Here is a 22,707-nt window from a genome sequence, read left to right on the forward strand (position 1 = left end):
GTTTTGTTGCCCTTCACCAAGGTCTACAAAAGGAGCTGAATTGCTTTTTTTTTTTGAACGTTCATAGCTTCAGATCCTATGGTCAAGTAGTGAATCTGTTATAAGTTGGAGTTAAGTTTTGCATGTAGTGTAAGATACTGGACCATTTTTATTCTTCTGCATGTGTTATTTACTTTTTCTGACACTTATTGCAGAGATTGTCCTTGCCCCACTATTCTTGACTGCTAGTAAAATATTTTGTGTGTGTGTTTTAAAGCTAGGAACCAAGGATCTTCATTTCACGTAAGCCTTCCTTTTAGAAATCTGATTTATACATTAAGCTGCCAACAGAATTAGTCTTAAGGTAGCATTGGGTAAGGGTTTCCCCCCCCCCCTCCATTCTAAATAGGATATCTAACTGGCAATATTTGATTTGTGAATAGCTTAAAACTTCAGAAAGAATTTAATTATGCTTTTCCTAAGAAACTTACAGGTAACCTGGAGACTTTAGTTATGAATTCAACCAAGATAGTTCCACATTAATAATTTTTTCTCATTTTAGGAGATATAGAAAAAAAGTATCACTTGGGTGTGAGTCCACTGTGTGATCGTCAGACTGAATCAATCGCCAACATCCAGATTGGTAACTATGTATAATTAGATATAGATGGTTAGAAGAAATGGATGGCCTTTTACTATACTTACTGTTAGGTATTTAATTTTTCTTGCTGTTGTAAGTGAAATCTTTTTTTAAAGAGTTGTATGTCCTCCATTGAGAAAAAGGAAGAATGGTGTTGGAAGAAGAATGGCTGGAAGGATAGTGTTAGGGGACAGATGGTTAGAAAAATGCCGCTGATTTGAATTTTGTCAAAAAGATATACTTTTGAAATATGAAACATTCTACTTTTTATTATTTTTATTTTGAAATAAAGAAATTGCTCTTGTTGTTGTTTTTTTTTTTTTTTGTTACTCAGAACTTACTCTGATTTGGTCTTTGATGATGAAAAAGTGTTATTTTACAGAGCAGGTAGCAGTAACTGTTTCTGTCCTAAACCTGAAAGGATGTACTCTTTTACATAATTTTGGGATTGTCACTTTAAAGTGAGAAAAAGAGGGCCACTGAGCATGATTATAATGTAAGGACAAGTTTTTACTACTGCTTACTTTTGTTTTCACTGGCTATTGACTAATTTTAATTCTTCAGGTTTCTGCGGGCCTCTTGTAATGTCACAAATTATCTTTTCAGGCTTCTCACCTACAGCTCCCTCATTTCCTATAGCAACCAAGACTCTTCATTGTTTCCCATAATGTGCCTATATTCTGTCTTGTCAGTCCTCCTTATCTGTATAACAGATTCTTTTTCATAAAGATCCAGCTCAAATGTCAATTTTTCCAAAAATTGCCTTCCACTCTCTCCAGGCAGACTTAGTCACTCCTCTTCCAGCCTTTCAAAGTATCAGTTAGATATATCCTTAGCTCCCAGATCCTTAACTTGCCTTTAGTTGTATATTCATTGAGGCTTAGCACTGCAGCTAGAAGCAAGATGAACTTGAGGATTATTTAGTGGATAAACTGTATATTTAACATAACAAAATATACTATGATTGATGTATGCATGGCTGGTTGTAGAAGAGAATAGGGCAGATCGACTAGGATGGGTGTGGTGGTTCAGAGTATAAAGTAGAGAAACCCAAGCAGTGGGTGGCGATGGGGAGAGCAGTCAGGAAGTTATTGGTGGATGATTAATTTTGGTGGCTGATGTTTATTTAGTACAGCTAAATGTGTATACGAACTACAGAAAAATACTTGCTGGAGATTCAGAAAACAGTCCATGACTGTGGCGTAATATACTCTGAAATGAGCACTGGGCTATGGGGTCAGAAAAGTAGAAATAAAGTTCTTATACTGGATGCACGCAAAGGATGCTCATACTGAGATGATTTGACTGTGCAGGGGTAGGGAAAGGAGATGAAGAGTGTAGGAAAGGTGGGTGCAGAACTGCTGTATCTTCAAGGAAGCCGAGTTGCCAGGAGTGCTGAGCAGAAGAGGTATTTTTATAGTGAGGGTGGGATAATAAGACAGTTAAATAGAACTACTGTGCCCCAATTCACAAGTAGAATAATGCATCAAAAGAGTAAGTGAAAAAGAAGGAAAAAGGGAATTGAAGATAGGTGAATGGGTAGACAGCTCACTAGCTACTTCACGTCTTTTTACTTGAGTATAAATTAATGAGAACTTGCAAATGAACTTTTTAAGTTATTAATATTTTACTTGAAGTTTTTTAAAATGGATAAGAAGCAAGGTATCTTAGGTGATTTATCTCAACCTATAGATCTTGTCAGTGTTAGGCAGTTATAGAATGGGTTATCAGAAAATCAGGAAGAGGTAAATGATAACAGTTGACATTTACTCATTCCTCCCACAAGCCCTAGGAAATTGCTTGGATCCTCTTTTTCAGATAGCCATCTAGCTTATAGTTAAATCGGTGTTACATCTTCAGGCTTCAAATCCTAGGTAAAATGGAGCTTGGAGAAAGACTCTATTTCTAGGGTAAATCATGATTATTAGAAAAAATTACTAAACAGTGATTGTGTCGAGCCAGCAGAGCTGTTCAGTAATAGAAGCTATGTTGATACAATTTCTTTGATGAGAATACTAGTTCTGTTGGACACTGAGCAAGAAAATATCATGTACTCAGTAAGAGTGAGGCTTTTGACAAGCTTGGTGTAGTATCTGGATGAGGTAGGTAGTGGACTCTTATTTCAGTGGATTCACAAGAGGTTCAGCAGATGGTGAACATCGTCCTGAGCTCCAAGAGGATGCTGTGTGGCTGTGCCCATTGCCTGCTTGTTATCTGGTACTTAGAACTAAAGGAGATTTTAGGTTGGTACAGAGCCATAAGTGATAGCTAATTTGTTGAATAGTATGTTCAGGATCCCAAAAGCTCAAAATTGACTGAACAGTGGGTTAGAATCATGTAAAAAGAATCATGTAAAACCTATGATAACAAGGGTCTGCATCTGGATATAAAGTTCCAGCTGCTGCTATGGTCATTAGAGAGACAGGGCTTCAGGTGCCTGGTCAGGCTGGCACAGTGGTGCAAGCACAGCTGCCAAATAGCTGCTCTGTTCTTTGGCTGCGGTGGCAACATTGTTCTGTTTGTTAGCTTTCACCTCACCAGCATGTGGCTTTTGGAGGGCAGGTCTTGTCAGTCTTCTTCACTGCTGTGTCCCTGACCACCCAAGTTCAGTGCCTGGCATATCGTACTTCTCAGTTCATTTGTGTGGAGCAAGTGGAAAAAGTGAAAGGCTGTTTCCAGTGCCATCACCATTATTTCCAGTACCATAATTTATGTTTGCAGTAAAGTTCAACTGTCAGACTATGATTTTTTTTTCTAAGTGAGGTTTTTTTGTTCACTAAATGGGACCTATACTGTATGTCGTTCACATGGTCTTTTGCTGCAAAGAAAAAAGTTTTGGCGAGGTGAAGAAAATTCAGAAGCTGTTATACTGGGACTAATACTATTTAATACACATTTTCCCTGTCCTTCACAGATCAAGTTTCAGGAATATTTGTTTTTCTTAGTAAAGGATAGGATTTGACAAGATATTTTATTATAATCTTTGACCCTGTTAAGATATTGTGCCATATTAAATCAGTGATTGTACACCTGAGTGCTATACAAACAATCCTGATGTTACCCATTTTCCTCTTCTGATTAAAGTCAGTTATACAGCAGTTTATAAAGTAGGATCCTGGTACTCTTTTGGTGTTCTCTTTAATAATTGGGTTTTTTTAGACTCAGTTTTTGTCATGAATTTTGGTTTACATATTCTGAGTTGAATGGTCAGAGGTAATCATGGTTAGGCATGCAGAGTGCCATCCTAGAGGGGCTGACACAGGCACCCACCAGCTGCACTTCACATCCACCCTGAGGAAACTTCCTCTTAGCCTTAGCAGTGTGGAAGAGTTTGTTCTGTCCTGCTGTCTTCTAAGAGTTACTGTTGCCAGTCCATGTTTGCTTAAGTAGAAGGATGTGGTTCCACAACTGAGAGGAATCATCTGGAAAGATGTGATATGTTTGAAAGTTCATCTTAAAATGCCATCTTTCTTCTGCTCTGAAGAATCTCAGAAGATTCTACTAGAAGGTTTTGAGAAAACTTAGGTAATATTGGTTGGACTAGGACTTGAGAGAAAATACTGTGTAGGTGTATTAAAGTTTCAGAACATATATTAAAACCTTTTTCTCTTGTTTCCTCAAGGTTTTATGACTTACCTAGTGGAGCCTCTGTTCACAGAATGGGCCAGGTTTTCCAATACCAGGTTGTCCCAGACAATGCTTGGACACGTGGGGCTGAATAAAGCCAGCTGGAAGGGACTGCAGAGAGAACAATCCAGCAGCGAGGACGCCGATGCTGCATTTGAGGAGTTGAACTCACAATTATTACCTCAGGAAAATCGGTTATCATAACCCCTGAATCAGAGGGCCAAGCTGCCTCCTGGAGGTTTTTAGAAATGTGAAATGGGGTCTTGAGGTGAGAGAACTTACTCTTGACTGCCAAGGTTTCCAGGTGAATGATGCCAGCATTATTTATTTCCAAGATTTCCTCTGTTGGATCATTTGAACCCACTTTTTTAATTATAAGACCTGAACATAGAGCAATATGCATTTGGCTTTTGTGTGAAACCTTGAATATGCAAACCCCAGCGTGAGAGGATCTGAAAGGAATAACAAAGGAAGTTTTGCAGTGTGCCACGTGTTTTTCGAAGCATTTACCCTTCAAACCATGAAACTTGAACTGAATCTTTCAGCCGAAATCTCTTGGAATTAAACCAGTCTGATGCAACAATGTGTATATCTGTACCTTCCACTAAGTTCTCTCTGAGACCATGGAAATGTGAAGTGCCCAGCCTCTGCTGCCTCTGGCAAGACTCAATGTTTACAAATCAACTCTGAAATACTGGTTCTAAATTTGCCTTGGAGCATGATTGTGAAGGAACCACTAAGAAACTTAAAAGATCAAACCTTAAACTGCAGCTCTTTCCCCTGGTTTGCCTTTTTTTCTTCTTTGGATGCCACCAAAGCCTCCCATTTGCTATAGTTTTCTGTTGTGCACTGGAAGCTGAGCATTTGTCACACGTAAAGTACCGCCAAGCTTTCGTCCAGTGCTGCTTGGCAGTGCAACTTCTTTTAACTCTTGGTTTTTAATCTGGGGTGGGAGGGGGAGAACACCAGTGTCCTAGCTGTATTATGAATCTGCAGTGAAGACATTGCATGTTGTTTTCACTACTGTACACTTGACCTGCACATGCAAGAAAAGGTGGAATGTTTAAAACACCATAATCAGCTCAGGGTATTTGCCAATCTGAAATAAAGTGGGATGGGGAAGTGTGTCCTTCAGAGCAAGGGTACTAAAGTCCCCTTCGCTGCAGTGAGTGAGAGGTATGTTGTGTGTGAATGTGTGGACGTTTGTTTGCGTGCATGTCTGTGCATGTATGACTGCATGTGTCTATTTATCCATGTGGGAAAGGATTTGAAACGTAAGCTTTTATTTATTATTGTAGAATGTGACATAATGAGCAGCCACACTTGGGGGAGGGGAAGGTGGGTAAGCTGTACCAGATTGCTCCAGTTGCCTTAAACTATGCACCAAGCTAAGTGACCAAACTTCTTGTTTTGATTTGAAAAAAAAGTGCATTGTTTTCTTGTCCCTCCCTTTGATGAAACGTTCCCCTTTGATGGGCCTTTTGATGTGAACAGATGTTTTCTAGGACAAAATCTAAGGACTAATTTTAAACTTAAAACATTCCACTTTTGTAATTTGTTTCAAATTGTTTCATGTGTAGTAAGCACAACTGTAATCTAGTTTTAAGAGAAACCGGTGCTTTCTTTTAGTTCAATTGTATTTCCCTTGTTACTGTAAAAGACTGTTTCTTAATTATGTTTACAGTTTGTTGCAACAGCCATTTTCTTGGGAGAAAGCTTGAGTGTAAAGCCATTTGTAAAAGGCTTTGCCATACTCATTTTAATATGTGCCTGTTGCTGTTAACTTTTGATGAATAAACTATCTTTTCACATTTTTATCTTTGATATTTACCTTATAATTCAATCCTTTGGAAGTCATAATGCTAAGTTAGTAGGAAATCAAAGATTTACTTCTTGGCTCTAGCATGCATTCATTAGATATTGTTCGGGCAGAGCTGTGTGCAGGCGCAGGCCTCTGGGGGTGCCATTCTCAGCACCTCATGACGAACAAGCTGAGGCTTGGGTCATGGGGTCTGCTCAGAATCCTGAGAGGTCAGCTGTGGGCTCAGGCCTTGACTCCGTAGTCTTTTGTTCCCACACTGATGCCTTTCACAGGTAGAAAATAATAGTTGTATTGGCGTTGTAAAGTCAAGTAATGCCACTTAACTATTTCATGTAAGACAGTTACCACTGGGCCTCATGTGTCTTCTCAGTTCATTAGAACACTAAAATCAAATGTCACTGTTTGCATAGGAGAGTGATGTGCAATAGAACTGAGTGGTTTTCAGTTTTCTTAGTAGCCACCCTAAAAAAGTTGGAATTTTAATGATATTCCAACATTACTTTTAATGATATTCCAACATTACTTCAATGTGTCATCAAAAAAAAAAAATTGATGATACATTTTATAGTCTTCTTTTTGGGCATAAAGGCTTTGGAATCCAGTGTGTATTTTACACTCACAGCTCAACTCAGTTCATACTAGTGAGATTCAGATGCTCAATATCCACACATGGCTGGTGGCTGCCATGTTACCGTGGGGACAGAAGTCTGATGGTAGCAGGATGTTACTTGGGGAAGGTCAAATGGCCACTTCCATGAGGGCATCACCGAGGCAATCTGATGCATCCAGTGTGCTAAGGGTCTTTACAAGCTCCCAGATGGAGTGTCAGCTTATGGAGAAGGGCATTATCTCATGCAAGTTCCCAGTAACTGATGTCTTTAAAGTGTGACTATTGTAATCTACAATGAGAAATGTTAACTATCAATCATTCTCTCCCTTTAGGCAAATCTTCTTGGGAAGCCAAATTTTGATCAGCCGGTTACTTGGTGAGCATGGATTTTGAGCAAGGGAAGCAAGTTGCCTCATGCATTCATCTCCCTATGGGGATATACCTGCTGATATTCATGTTTGTGGACCCAGGGTTTCTTCTTCCCCGAGACGATGCTGGAGATTCTCTGCCAGTAGTTGCTTCTCCACATCGGCTTCTGATGGGCACAACAGGTCGATAAAGCAGTACTTTCAGCCTTGTCTCAGGTTAGCTTGCCTGGGTGCCACCTATCTGCCTGTGACTGCTGCTACTCTGATCCAGAATATAATTCTGACTGCTTGATACTTAAAGGATTATCTAATTTCTACTTTCTCAGGGGGAGCCCCCACCTCAGTGTTGCTTCCATTTCCTTCCTATAAACAGTAAATCCATTGAAAAAAATCTTTATGTGGGAATCACCTTCTCCAGCCCAGCTTCTTAAAGATATATTATTCCTGGATTAATTTTTTTTTTTTTAAAAATTGGAGTGAACACAGTAATTTAGAAGGTCACATTTGAAATAAGTAATATTATGGGACATGAATTTTAACAGGGAATTTTTCAGTTTCTGAGCATTTAGCTGCTCTTTGGGGCATTATGCCTTAACACGGCAGTGGTGGGGGCATTTCTTTTGCCCTGGGAATTATGGCCCTTGGGGAGAAAATTTTGGCAAGGCTTAGCTTAACAAAACAATCTGACTCCTAGTCAGTATTTATACTCTGTAAGTGCAGTGGTTTATAATTACATTTTATGTCCTTTGCAAACCTGGGAAATATATTTTGTACCTGCGGTACAGGCTAGAGGTGCTAGTAATAACTTGAAGATTCTTATAATGGTCTTTTCCAAAATGTTTCTTGGCTCTTAAAGCTTTCAATATTCTTAAAATTTTACAACTTTGACTTCAGAGGTTTCCAGTGTTTTCATGTATACCTTTTTTAATGTGTAAATATTTTTATTAAATCTGCTCCCAATCACACTTTTGCTGGGAAAATACAGTGATAGCTGATAACGAACTCAGTAATGTTTAAAAATATGTATTTTAATCACCACAGAATTAGCATACCTTTGAAAGACAGTTGCACATTTATGTGCAAGACAGTATGAGCACGTCCCATCTTTCTGAGGAACTGCAGACAGCCTGTCTTTTGAAAGGCCCTGGAAGGCTCATTGTCTGTAGGTGGAATGGGCTCTACTTGGAGGTGAGCCTGTTGTGGGGGACACACATGTCTCTTCTATGTTTCCTGTGCTCATAGGATGTAAATTGGACTATCAATGTTTATTGAATTTAGTATCAATGTTTCCTTTTAGCTGTCAGTCTGCTGTTAGCAAATTTTACTTTCTGTGCTGAAGTCACATGGCAAGCAATATATGAGTGTCTGTTGTATGCAGAGCACTGTCCTGGATATAATAAACGGATATTGTATGTTTCAAAATATTGTAATGTTTGGACAACCAAATTTGTGAAGTGTTATATAGCAAGTTTCTGTATTGTACAAAATGAACGCAAAGTACTGGGGTATTTAGAATAGTTTGGTTAATGATAATAATGATACCATTTCTAGTAAACATTACTTTTAACGTCCGTAACTGATAAGATCACTTTACTTACAAATTTGATTCTAAAAGTGAAATACTTTATATTGATCATATTTTCTTTTACAACTACTTTAAATCATCTTGAAATATATTTTGAAATCTGTTAGAATGGTGGTGAAAAGAAATACACCACGTTTTTAATATCAGATTTATTAATATGTGATTTAAAACTGAAGCACAGCCAACTTTACTGACTTATTGTAAATAACCACTAGTCTCGTCAGTAACCTTTAAGAATTTCATATTGTATCACATTTATTTGAGCATAAACTTGAAGTGTCTCTAGAAATACTCAGGAGGCTGCAAGATACTTTTTAAAAAGTAAAGTTTTATAGAGGTAACAAATTTGTAACATTTCAGGATTACACTGTACATGCTACATCATGATCAATGAAAGTTTAAGTTTCCACCCACTATTACATAAGCTATCCCCCCTTAACATGTTTTACCAACCTACCAACCCTCCATCATCCTTTCCTTTCAGGACCGACCACTGGATTGTCATCAGCTATTTGTGTTATTTTCCACATTGGGAAGGAATTTTGTCTTTCTCCATCTGTCTTTTTTGATAATAGCTATTCTCACAGGTGTGGGGCCATAGCGCATTGTGGCTTCTGATTTGCATTTCTTTAGTAAGTGAATAACTTTTTGTACATCCTTGCCCATATGCATGTCTTGGAGAAACTGCTGTTCAGAATTCAGCTGACTTTTAAATCAGATTCTTTTGTTGGTTATTCTATGAGCTCTAGATATTGTCAGATAATTGATTTGCAAATACTTTCTCCCATTTTAACAGGCTGCCTTTTCCTTTTGATGATGGTTCTTTCCACTGTGCAGAGCTTTTCAATTTAATGTAGCCCCATTTAGTTTTGCATTTGAATCTACAAAGACATTAAGGTTGACTTCAAGGAGCTTACTGCCTGTTTTCTTCTTTCTTACCGTTTCATGTGTAATATTCAAATCTTTAATGAATAATCAATTAGCTTTTGTGTGATTTAAGATAGTGGTCCTGTTTTCCCAACACTTGCTAAAGAGACTTTTTCGCATTGTATATTTTCTCTGCCATAGATGTCTATATGTGGGTTTATTTCCAGGCTGTCAGTTCTCTTCCTGATCTTTACGCCTGGTTTTATTCCAATACTGTACTGTTTTGACACTATGTCGTATAAAGTCATAGGATGACACTCCAACTTTTGCTTTTTCCACAATATTGTTTTGGTTATTTGGGGTGTTTTGTGGTTCTCTAAGTCTTAGTATTTTTTGTTTTATTTTTGTGGAAATATTTCCTGCCAGAGTTTAAATGTGGAAAAATGTCACTAGGATTTTTATAGGGATTACACTAATTCTGTAGAACAATGGCCATTTTAGTTACATCCTTCTAACCTAGCACAGAATACCTTTCCATTTAGTAGTGTTCAATTTCTTTTGGTGTGTGGGTATTTTTTTTTCTTTGAAACCTCCTTAGTTACATTTATTCTTACGATGTGCTTTTATAAATGGGACAGTTTTTTCTGACTTTCTCATTTCCTGAAATCAAGGCTTTTTTAGCTAAAAGAAAGCAACTAGGAGAGACTGCCCTATAATAGCCTAAATTGTCAGTTAGTAAATGGAGTCACTAAATCGGGCTATCTTCCTGTCAAAGTTTAATTACATTCATGTTTTACTCCAACCTAGTGAAAGGTCTCAGTGACCTTTACAGAGAAAGAAGCTGGAGAATATACCAAAGGAGAAAAATTTGAGAAGCTGTAGCTATAAGAACAGTAAAGAGTCTAGCCCACGTGGAATAGACTAAGGACACCAATCTCAAAGGTACTCTCTAGGACTTAATTCATTATGCTCTTATTACCCTATCTATTCTCAAGTGATGACACTAGTACCAATGAAGAGCTAGCCTATTTACAAAATTAAAAATAATAATAAAAACCTAACTAAGCATTTTAAGAAATAGGTTTAATGAAATAGCTCAGAAAAATGTTGAACTGCTAGTATGAAAAGGGGGAAAGACGTAGGAATGTGGTTTCAGGATTGACTGAAATTTTCACGCGAAACAGTGACAGTAAGCCATAACCGATGTTCTGTTCTAAAACCAAGTATTTCATTCAGCCTGGCAGTTCCAGAGCTGATTAGGTGAATGCCCCAGAGTTTAAACTTCCATCTGCCAAATTATAACCCACAGAGAACTTTATTTTTGGAGACATCAGATGGGTAGCTTTTCCAAAGTATTTGCTTCTGGTAGTATTACCGCATGTCTTCCTTTTCATTATTAGGACATAGCCTTCATAGGAATTCTTAACACTGCGAGAGGACGGCACTTTTGTAAAGATGGGCCTGTGCCTGGGGAGACAACCAGCACTAAAGAATGTAAGTGCTACCCCGAGACTGCAAGTAGGTGTTTACCTTTTCCACATGCCAAAGACCACATATCCTAGAGGAAACCATCCCACTGACAATTAGTTATCCCATGTAAAACTATATATAAAGGGATAACTGGTTTGTATTTTGCATTGGTAGAATGTGCTCAAAATTGTTAGCTCAAAAAAAACTGTTGAGGATTAAGTGTTAGTTCCATTTTAGAAACAGCAAAAGGTGTAACTTGGCTAGGCTCATACCTACCAGCCATGAGTAATTCCAAGTTCAGTGCACCCCAGAACTAGTCCAAAACATTGTATTAAGTTACTGAACGTTTTGAGCCTTGAATAGCAAATGTAGGGCTGAACTACTTAAGACCCTCACTTCAGATACTGTGTTAGGTGAGAAAACCAGAAATTGAGTGAGATGGGTGGTGGGGAAAGATGGAAAAACAAATTTCAGCTATCCTAGAGGTGGATTATAAACTTAGCAACCCTGAGGAAAATTCATCAAGTACTGCCTTTCTGTTTTTTAAATGCTGAAATCCCTTTAAGAGAAAAGTAAACGAAAGGCAATATAATAGGCATTACAATCGAATGGAAAATAAAAGTCTGCTTTATTTCAAAACATTAGCTTTTTGTTATATTGGACCCTGGCCAAAATTCAATACTGATACAAATATAAATTCCCTAGAATGTCAAAATATGCATGTCAAGTAAATGATCAGAATGTCTTTTAAAGGCAGAAATTTTAAACCATATAAAACAATTAGAAATAATGTGTACCAACATGTGGAAAATAAGCCACAGTTCAAATTTAAGCTGAATAACCAAACCAAATTAACTAACATTTGCTAATATATAGAACATTGCACATATTTTCAATAACTTAAGTGAATGTCTATTCTTCCCATCTTCAAAACCCCCACAGAAAGTACTTAAAAAAAAAGAAAAAACACCTAGATTTAAATATTTACTCATGGTAGGAGATTCTGGCATTAACCATGGCAGAGCTTAAAAAGAGAAATACAGAAAATCATGGAGATATATAACTATTCTAAAATGATCACTTAATTCTTTAGAAGTTCTAGGTAAGAAAGGCAGTTCTTCACTTTCTAATAATATGTTGCATAATGTAATTCAGAACAGCACTCTAACCAATGATATTTTATAGGAGATTCTTTTACCACTCAACATTTCATTATAAAGCTGATATTCTGACCAATATTAAAAACCCCATTATGCTGGCATTTTCAGAATTATCATTACACTTAGTAACAAGTTATGCTTATGAGGCCATTTATTAAAATGAAAGAAAAATAAGATGGTACATTCTGGTTTTTATTTTAAAAAGATTTAATTCAGTACCTTGATGCCTCACTATTCAAAAAGTACCATTTTCCTTCTCAATTTGGCATGGCACTAAGGTGAAAACAGCTTTCGTGGTTCTTGAGTTTCCTTTCAAGGAATGCACTTCAGTATTTCAGTAATGAACATTAACCAGTTCCTACTCCAGGAAATATTCCATGTCCAAGAAAATATGAGAGATTCTAATAAGTTCTGTTCAAGGTAAGATTTTAATCTCAATATTTCACTCCAGCAATTTGAGTTATATACCAGATATTCCATCACTAACTAGTAAATGATCACTGAAAACCAATAACACCCTACTCCCGTCATCACTAAAGTTTTCATACTGTTTTATACTCAAAAATATGCACATAAAACATCTGTACATATAAATTAGTGTTTAAGAATTAAAAAATCACATCTACAAATGTCCTCTTTGTTCTGAAACTTGTGTTAATTGTTTAAGACTAAAAACCTAAGCATCCTGACTAGACTTTAAAAACGTGTCAGAATAGACATTATGGAAACTTTAGGATGGACCTCATAAAAGCAATTAACAACTTAAACTGCTGTTCTTTGCTCAACCCTCTAGATTTAAAAGGATACCACTGAGGCAGGTATTTACTAAATAGTGTTCACTCCTACTAGTCAAACTGACTCCTAACCAACCAATAGCTGAGCCAGGATAGTCTTTCTCAGCTAATTGTCCATTAGGAATCTGAAACATTTTCAATTAAAGCCTTCATTTTTCCTGTAGACTTCAACATGTGTGGCCCAAACTAGAAAAGAAACACAGAATAAATAAAGATAACAGCTCATGTAACAGGAATAATCTGCCCCCTCCCAATTATGGGTCATAAGTTTAGATGTGTTTAGCTATCATCTGGGTGGAAGAACCAGCAACTGAATGAGTAGGGGTTTGTAGTATGGGCTTGAAAAACCCCTAGGAAATTCGTAACAAATGACTGTCCTCCCCACACAGCTACATAATATTTAGAACCTTTATAAATACTGATAGAGCACTAGAATATTAAACGCAGAGGTGACTAGATTAGTTCATAAGAAAACTATAATATAATCATCTTAGCAAGACCCCGGTTTAGTTCAACTTCTCCAAATATAAGACAGAAGCACAAAGTCTCAGAATTTTCACTATAGAAAGGGTTTCAAAAGTGCTAAAATTTTAGATATATGCCAGATACCCCTACAACATGAACTTAAATAGTCCCTTCATTCAAGTGCTTCCCTGAAATCCCCACCTGTGACCTGGCACACATTTTGCAAGCACAGATCAAATCTTGCCCTCTTTAGACTTACAGTGAGTGAGCTTTCTTTACCTTGAATTTCTGTATTACTATATATTGTCCTAAGATATAAATTTTATAACAAATTTCACCTCCTTATGCTTAAGTAGAAAACAATATGGAATATTTAACATTGGAAATGCTAAGAACAGTGAAACCAAGGTTAATTTCTGTTCTTAAGTTTCTAAATGAAAACTACTCTGGTGAGAAAAATAATCTACTTGCACATGGCGACTTACCCTGTAGCTGTAGCATACCCTTTGAATCTTATAGAGGGCATAGATGAAAGTCTTGCAAGTGCTTAGCAGTGGGGTGGTCTACCATTGTGTAGTAGGTAAGAAGTATGACCTAATACTCACCAACACTGTTTCTCGGGAAGATGCTGACTCAAGCTTTGGAATTCCTTTTTCGAGTTCACCTTGGTTATCACTTCGATATCGATAGGCAAATTTCCTTTTCAGAGCCTCTGCTATGAGGGCAGCAGGATCAGTAGCATCCACTGCTTTGGGCTTTATATCTTGTTCTGATCTTAGAAACATGAAAAGAAACCACAAAGACATTTCAATATGCTGGCTTCCACAACTTGGAACTACTTTGTATGACTTTCCATGCCCAACAGCATTTCTCTAGCATCACAGCTACTTGATAAAGACTTAATAGATATCGAGAGTACTGAGAGGGAAACCTTAGAATCAAGCTGAATAAAACAGCACAAAAGGGCCCTCCCTGGTGGCACAACCGGTTAAAGCACAGCACGAGTTCGATCCCTGGCCAAGGAGGTGACCCACATGGCCCAGCAGACCTCTCCTGTCTTGCCCACTGCTCCCCTCAGCAGTGTACCTGTCCTGCTCCCTACTCTGTCTCTAGTGAATCCTCTCAACCACCCTTGCACCTCTTGCTCCCCCCACAAGAGCAGCAGTCTTTAAAAAATAAAGTGCCCAATGAATAGCCACTCAATTCATTCAAGAGAACCGATTATGCAAGCTATAAAAACAAGAGGGACATGAGCATGAAGGTAAATGTATCCTCACCTTTTTACCGACCGAAGTTTTACACTGTTCATATCTTTAAGGATCTCTAGCATATTTGGCATATCATGTTTCTTTGGACTGTTTTTAATTGAAGTCTTTCCAGCATTGGCTTTTTTCTCTCTTCGCTCTTTAATCAGGTCAATAGCAGATATACTCTGGGGGAGTCCTGATGGAGGAGGGAGAGGAGGAGGAGGTGGTGGTGGTGGTGGTGGTGGGACAGAAGGTGTTATTGTAGTAACAGAAGTGGCAGAATCTAGATCACCTATGAAACAAGCAGAAAAATCAATTCTCATGGTGACAGGCAAATAAAATTTTTAAACTTTCACATGTCTGACAGAGTATCAGTTATGTAAGTAGAATGAAAAGATAACTGTTAGAATCTAAATGCCTGAATCTCATTCACTGTATCAATTAATCCAAGTTTCCAAATGGAAAAGTCCTCTTTAACAGTGTTTTTGTTACATCAAATGTTCAAATCTTGACTGTGACACAATTTGCAACTACTTTTAATATAAAGCAATCTGTATTGCTAAAGTAACTATCCAACTAAGCACATGGATGACTTAGTATTATAATTATCTGAAAAACTATTTGATATATGTATATCTACTTAAAATGAACACACATTTAAGACAGTGTTAAAACCCTGCACTGACTGGAAATTGTTACATTTTGAAAAGAAACTAAAAAAATGGTTATAAAATAAAGATCAAATCATCTTTCTGCATACCTAGGGGTTAGAGTTATTTACTGATTGGGGGTTGTTTTACTCAAGGGATTTAGGCTATATAAAATAAAAATTTTAAAGCCCTAAATTCTCTCATTATTTGACAGTTTTCCTACTCTGCCACCAGAGGGAGACAAAGCAAAGAAAATGTGATTTGTACAAGAAAAGGTCAAGTCTTGGTTTTTACAGTTACAAACTTCATTTAACATGGATTATTGCTCAAGCGCCCTCTGCCCACCTTTCCATGTTGGTTACATTAAAATCTAGTAATACAAGCAAAATGGCTCAGAGCAGATTAACTGCCTTTATCCTCTGAACAGTTTGTTAATGGGAGTCTCACCAGGAAAACAAGTGGTACTTGCCAACAGGTTAATGGGTTAGGATTTCAAGGCTAAGGTTGCTTCTCCAAAGTCACAATGCCTGCCTTAATAAAGGCACTACTAGACCAGAAGTCAGAGGACCTGAACTTGGTTTCTACACTGGCATGAGGAAAAGCCACTATGAGTTGAAGGCATTTTATATCATTTTTCTCTCTTACTCCTCTAATAACTCCCTAGCAAGGTAACATTATCCCCACTATAAAGCAAAAAGAGAGGTAGAAATCACAACTCTCACCGGTTACCAACAAAGAATTATATTAGTAAAGCAAATGCCTCTAACATATATTACTGGTAAACAGCACACTCAACCCTGCCAGGGCTGTTTTGAGAGTCTCATGTCTGATATAACTGGTGCTGTTATCACAGACAACTAAGTTTCCTGTAAGAACGGCAAGCATTCACACGAGCTAACAACTATCAATTTTAGTGTTTTCCCAAATAAACGTACTCTTCATTCTCTCTGCAAGCATAAAGACTACAAAACAAATACTGGAACCAGAACTAGACTATTCAGAGGACTGACCACTGGTTTTCTTACAACCCCAGTGGCTATTTGTCAAACAATTTTAAATTAGCGGCATTTTACTAATTTCCAGTTTTGGGTTAAAACATACAGTACTTGCTACCTGCAGTGAGATTTTGCTGCTCTTGCAGGGTCACAATTTTGGCAATCTGGGCTCTGAGAGCAGCAAGTTCATTTTCAAGCGCACAGATCTTCTGCAATGCTTCCTCATTTGCCAGAGTTGAAGTCTTCAGTTGAGGCTCTTCTGGAGACAGGTTTGGTAAGGAAAGCTGCCTGCTTGGAGGCTTCTCAAAGAAAGGAAGGTCATCCCAAAGCAGCTGCCCTGACCTCACCTCTGTCCTACAAAGAAGACAGAAAGTTGATAAAATCATAGGCTTTTGTAAAGGAATATGAAAAATCACTGCCAACTAATCAGAACATGATTCATAATATCTGAGAACCACTTTCAGGATAACTTTATGTTAAATACTTCCAATAAGTTTCAAAACAAACAAATAAAACACCAGTACTTTATCAAGATATATACCAGGCTTGGGCTTCCTATCACATTCTTAGTAATTCTTCTTTTTTCCATTCTTAATTCTAACCTCCATAATATACACAAACCAACACTATAACACTATATGGAAGTATTACAGATTTTAACATTGTTGCTAATTCATGCTTGCTTTGAACTAACAAAGAAATATGCCAATACATTAACTCAAAAGGACAACTGCACCTCTTGTTTATCGCTGCACATTTTATAACAGATAAGATATGGAAACAACCCAAATGCAAAAAAATAGATGAAGCAAGAAGATGTGGTATATAGAGACAATGGAATATTACTCAGCAATCAAAAAGATAAACCCATGCCATTCGCCACCACAAGGATGGAGCTGGTATTATGCTCCGTGAAATAAGCCAGAAAGAAATATCAGATGGTTTCACTTATAGAGGAATCAAATAAGGGGTCAGGGAAAAAAATAAACCAAAATTAACAGGCAACTATAAATCAGAGACATTCTGCAGGTGAGGGAGGGAGAGAGAGATCAAAATGGGAGGGAAGAGCACAAAGGGGGTATGGTGATAGTGCACAGGTCACCTGGTAGTAGCAACCTCACTAGAACTACATCTGAGAGGAGAGGCCAAAGTATATTAAAAGATGTTTTAACACTCAAAATAAGGTAAGCTAATTACGAGTTATACTTGATTATCAAATCAAATCAAATCAAATCAGAAAGCCACTAGCTCTTCCCCAGGGGCCTGACTTCTCCGCCTTAATGTCTGTTTTCCACACATGACATATATATCAAACTGCAAGACAAACATACTGTATGTAACAATATGGGCCAAAGCATCAAAAGCTAAAAAAACAACAGCTAAATGGTGACATTTTCGCTTGGATATATAAAGTTATTTTTTAATGTGTACTCTGTAGGTACAAATGAAATTTTTGGAGGGTTGGGCATAAAATTCTATTTCTTTCCAATTAATTTATATACTTACCTACTTCTTCACATAGATAGTCAGGTTTTCCAGGACTCTAGAATAGAGGATAAAAAACTGACAACTCGGGGCCCCCTGGTGGCGCAGCGGGTAAAATCACAGCACTAAGAAGCTAAAGCCACTTCCGCATGAGTTTGATCCCCCTGCCCCGGAGGAGATCCACATGGTGAGGCAGACCTCTCCTGGTCCGCCAGCTGCTACCCTCAGCAGTGTACTTCGTCAGTCCACCTGTTCTGCTCCCCACTCTGTCTCTGGTGAAGCTTCTCACCGTCCCTGTACCTCTGGCCTGTACCCCAGTTCTGTATGCACAAATAACTCTTTAAACAAAACTTATGACAACTCATGTGTACTTAAAGATATGCAACCTAACTATTTGATATATATGTTCACTATGAAATGTTCACAATTAAATACATTAACATAATCTAGCTTTCTTCAATTTCCTGTGGTCACGTCACTGAGTTTTTCTTAAAAAGATGTAGGCAGAATGTTGGTGAGCAATCTAGGAAGACTGCTTAAGAATGACAAAGTCCTTTCTTCAGCTCCGTACCTTTTCTCCTTCTGGGAGCCTTTCAGTGCAAGGTAATGGCTGGAGTTTCAGTAAGAGAGCACAAAGCTAACCTTCTTTGGAAGCCTGATGTCACTGTGAGGCCACTATCAGCTCCAGAATATCTGCTCTAACCTCTTTTTGACTTGAGAAAAAAATAAACTACCTTGAGAGAAACATAAACTTCCACCCTGTTGAATTCATCATTTTGTGTTAGTCAAACTTAATACTATTACAACATTCACCAACATTAAATTCAATTTTAGCATTTCCTTAACTGGACATTGGTATTTTATCTTTCAGAGCTGTGTAATTCTTCATTCTACCCTGTTTTATTTATATTTTTACATTACTGTATAGTCCCCATAAAATTCCCACCAGTCACCTGTGAACCATCACCACAGTCCCTTATGCTCTTCTCCCCCCTGCCCTGATCCTTTTCCCTCTCCTTTCATCTCATAATGTCTCTTATCCATGGCTGCCTGCTAGTTTTGTTTTATTATTTTTTTCTCATCACTTAATTGGTTCTCCTACACTCCTCTAAGTGAAGACACTTGATGTTTTTCTTTTTCTTTCTAGTTTATTTCACTGAGCAGGATCCCTTCTAGCTCCATCCATGTTAATGTGAATGGCATGAGTTTATTTTTTGATTGCCAAATAGTATTCCATTGTGTGTGTATATAGCACATCTACTTGATCCAGTCCTCTATTTATGGGCATCTAGGTTGCTTTCCACAGCTCACCTATTGTAAACAGTGCTGCATAAACACAGGGGTGCAGGTATCTTTTTGAATTAATGTTTTCATGTACTTTGGGTATATTCCTAGGAGTAGAACTGCTGGTTATATATGGGGGAATTCTGTCAACTCTTAAGCTTTTGGTATTATACAGTGAATTCAATGTTTTTCTTCATGCATACTCGCTGCCCAAATAATTAAGCTGCCAAACAGAGTGTGCTACAAACTGGTTTTTACTTGTAACATTATTTTACAAAAAATACTTGGAGAATAAATGCCTTGGTCCTTATCTAGTCCCTGGCTGCTTATCTACTCACCAATTTTAATTAAATACCAACTTTTCATAAATTTTAGTTGTTAATTTTCTTACTAATTTTCTTAAATTTGGATATTTGTGGGGTATGGAAATATTTGGCATGCAAAGTTTCTATTTCCATTCCATTTCTTAGCCCCACTGTGAATAAACAGTTAATGAAATTTCGACAAAAGTATACAAAGATTAAGCAAAAGTAAACTTCTATAGGAACAGTACCAATTAACTGATTAAAAAATTTTTTGAAAGAGTACATACAAATTAGGGATCCAATATTTGTGCTTTAGTCAACCTGAAAATAATTCCACTGAGACATTAATTTTTTTTTTAATAATCACCCTGGCTCATTGATTCAACAGGTTAAATTCTGATCTCTACCTCCCTGTCACAGGGTAGGTCAAATAATTTTATTGAACAGCTCTACACAGTAACTACATTGTTACAAGCAGATGGAAATTGTTTAGTCTACTGAACAATGGTTTTAGGCAGGATTATTTATATAGAATAATTATATTCTTGTTTCCTTCACTTTAACTTTTTATTAGTATAACTGAACACAACAATGATTTTTTTTTTCTCAAAAAAAAAAAAAACTTCTGGATAAAGAACTAGAAAACTGCTGGTAATGGTGATATAATGCTAGTCTTAAGAACAGATCTGGATAAAACACAGAAATAAGTTAAGTGTAGAATTAAAGTACCACACCAGTTTAAAGTAACAGTGAAGAAAAAGGGAAGAGTATTAAGAGTAGCAGCTGGTATTGAGTTTAGAGGAAAAGAGCGGTCAGAGGCGACACCACCACCATGGCAGGGGCACCAGGGTGAGAATAATCTGGAGTATGATGACTGGATGAAGTGGAACTGAGGAGAGAGCAGAGAAAGATAACACGATTCTCTACCCCCACCACTTGTCCATGTTCTGTGACAAGTGAGTTTTGCTTATTTATCAAAATGTGCCTAGAAGAATGAATATAATCTGGAGATGGACGTGTAGATGATGGTTTGCTTTCACAGTATGTTTGAGTGAAGTGATGTTATGAAGTCTAAAGTGCAAATAAAATTATTAAATTTTGACTATCAGAATCTATTGCTACAAAACAAAAAGTGATATTGTAATAATAGTTATTCCCAAACTAGTGGTCATTTCAGTAGAGGGTATCCCCACTTAAAATTTTTTTTTTTTTAAGATTTATTTGTGCATATAGAACTGGGGTACAGGCCAGAGGTGCAGGGGACTTCTCTGAGAAGATTCACTAGAGACAGTGTGGGGAGTAGAACAGACTGACTGACGAAGTACACTGCTGAGGGGAGCAGCGGATGGGTTGGTTAGGGGAGGTCTGCAGCACCATGTGGATCATCTCCGGCCGCGACCGAACTCATGTGGAAGTGGTTTTAGCTTCTTGGACCCGCTGCACCACCAGGGAGGGCCCTGCACTTAATTCAAAATTGCTAAATACTTTTAAGTTTGTCTTAAAATGTTATCACTCAAATAATCCAATCTTAAAATCCCATGAATCTTTTTCTTCAATATCCAGAACTAGAATAATGACAATATGGATTAAGATAATAACTAAAATCCATGTTTAAATAGCTTACGTTCTTTCAAATGTCTTCTAGACAAAACTGTGAGAGAATAAATGAATACTGTTAAATGTTAAAGAAAAAAGTCAAACTTCTATATCTCCCTATAACTCCTACAAGTGGATTTTATCAGGTTATTTGTATATTATGCCTATACTATATAACTTTAATTACACGGATTCACATTTTTCTGTGGTCATGAGTTCAAATAAAGTAGCTATAGGAAATGCAAAAGCTTAAAATGTGAAATTTTCAGCTTTGTCAAAATCTGTTGAAGCTGGGCCCTGCCTGGTGGCTCAAGGGATTAAAGTGCAGCAATATAAAGCTACCCACATCCACCAAGTTTGATCCACTGCCAGAGAGGTGACCCACATAGCACAGTAGACCTCTCCTGACCTGCTTCACTGTTCCCCTCAGCAGTATATTTCAGTAGATCTGTCTGTTCTGTTCCTCACTCTATCTCTGGTGAATCTTCTCATCCCCTATACCTTTTGGCCTGTACCCCAGTTCTTGCATGCATAAATAATCTTTAAAAAAAAAAAAAGCTACAATGCTAAAAAAAGAAAATAATCTCAAAGTGAGTAAGTCTGCGCAAAAACATGAAGATGAGATTCGACATGTACAGCTTAAGAACCAAAACCAGGCCCTCCTTGGTGGCGCAGCGGGTTAAAGCACAGTACTAAGAAGCTTAAGCCACTTCCGCATGAGTTCGATCCCTGCCTGCCCCGAGGAGATCCACATGGCATGGCAGACCTCTCCTGACCCGCCCGCTGCTCCCCTCAGCAGTGTACTTCGTCCATCTGCCTGTTCTGCACCCCACCCTGTCCCTGATGAATCCTCTCACCTTCTGCATCTCTGGCCTGTACCCCACTTCTGTATGAATAAATAAATCTTAAAAAAAAAAAAAAAAAGAACCAAAACCAGCAGTTGCTCTGTAATGTTCTTCATTGTGTATGGAAAACACTTACTACGTTTTTGAAATTCTCAGACATTCCCCTGTTAAAAACACAAACACATAATCTTTCTCCATAGACATCTGTTTTATAAGACAGTCAACAAATCATTCTTAGAAGCAATCTGTTTTGCCATCCTTCAGAACAGCTATTAAAAACTAGACTATAAAGGCACAATTAAATCAAACTAAAAAAAATGCTCTTTTCTAGAAGTTATGTATAATTCAAGTTTTAAGATACAAAAACAAGTATCAAAATCAATGAAAAGAGGCATCAAGTGAGGAGGTCTCAAAAGGCAAAAAGCCAACACGGGATCATTTTTTAAAGCCATTTTCTGGACACTAAGCTCTGTTGGTGATACTTCTACCTTTCTGTTTGATATTGGCTCCAAAATATCTCCTGGCAGAAGGCACAAGCCCCTATTCAGATTGGCACTGCCTAAGGATTATCTAGTTCTCTTGTCTTTTCAAATGTTAGTTTCAAATGTTACACTTTGGAAGTAAAATGTACATTAGCAGAAAGGCTTTTTTAAGCTCTACTAACTACTTTAAAGAATATACTAAATTAAATCTCATGTATCACTGAGGTCTTTTCCCCTTATGTCACAGTAAATGAAAACTCAAAATATGAGCTATTTTAATAGCCCAGATAGGTACAAAAAGTACATTCTATTGTCAGTAGGACCCAGGGAGGAGGGGAAAGCTGGGAATTTCATTCCCTGAATCATGAAGTTGGGTAGAAAACTAACAATCTTTTCAAAGCAAGTTAATGGTTGTATAAAGACAACCACAC

The 22,707-nt window shown here is 37.5% G+C and overlaps 2 protein-coding genes across 3 annotated transcripts in view; one reads left to right on the forward strand and one right to left on the reverse strand.

Annotated features, from left to right (window-relative positions):
- PDE7A (phosphodiesterase 7A) overlaps positions 1-6,063 on the forward strand; it is a 77,882-nt gene extending 71,819 nt beyond the window's left edge. The window contains exons 12-13 of the mRNA XM_004679836.2: positions 542-622; positions 4,242-6,063. Coding sequence (XP_004679893.1) covers positions 542-622; positions 4,242-4,450 — 290 coding nt within the window. The 3' untranslated portion in view covers positions 4,451-6,063. The remainder of the gene's footprint in view (positions 1-541; positions 623-4,241) is intronic.
- Positions 6,064-12,433: 6,370 nt separating this feature from the next.
- The window catches only part of MTFR1 (mitochondrial fission regulator 1), a 43,112-nt gene continuing 32,838 nt past the window's right edge, over positions 12,434-22,707 (reverse strand). The window contains exons 5-8 of one of the 2 annotated variants that reach the window (XM_004679838.2): positions 16,398-16,633; positions 14,665-14,926; positions 13,993-14,161; positions 12,434-13,108 (exon numbers count right to left, since the gene is read on the reverse strand). In XM_004679838.2, the coding sequence (XP_004679895.1) occupies positions 13,040-13,108; positions 13,993-14,161; positions 14,665-14,926; positions 16,398-16,633 (736 nt within the window). In that variant the 3' untranslated portion in view covers positions 12,434-13,039. Of the gene's footprint in view, positions 13,109-13,992; positions 14,162-14,664; positions 14,927-16,394; positions 16,634-22,707 lie in introns of both variants that reach the window. The other variant, XM_012723095.1, reaches the window with a different exon arrangement.

Source organism: Condylura cristata, unplaced genomic scaffold (genome assembly GCF_000260355.1).
Source record: "Condylura cristata isolate star-nosed mole 26May11 unplaced genomic scaffold, ConCri1.0 scaffold00009, whole genome shotgun sequence".
In the NCBI taxonomy this organism is placed as follows: Eukaryota; Metazoa; Chordata; class Mammalia; order Eulipotyphla; family Talpidae; genus Condylura; species Condylura cristata.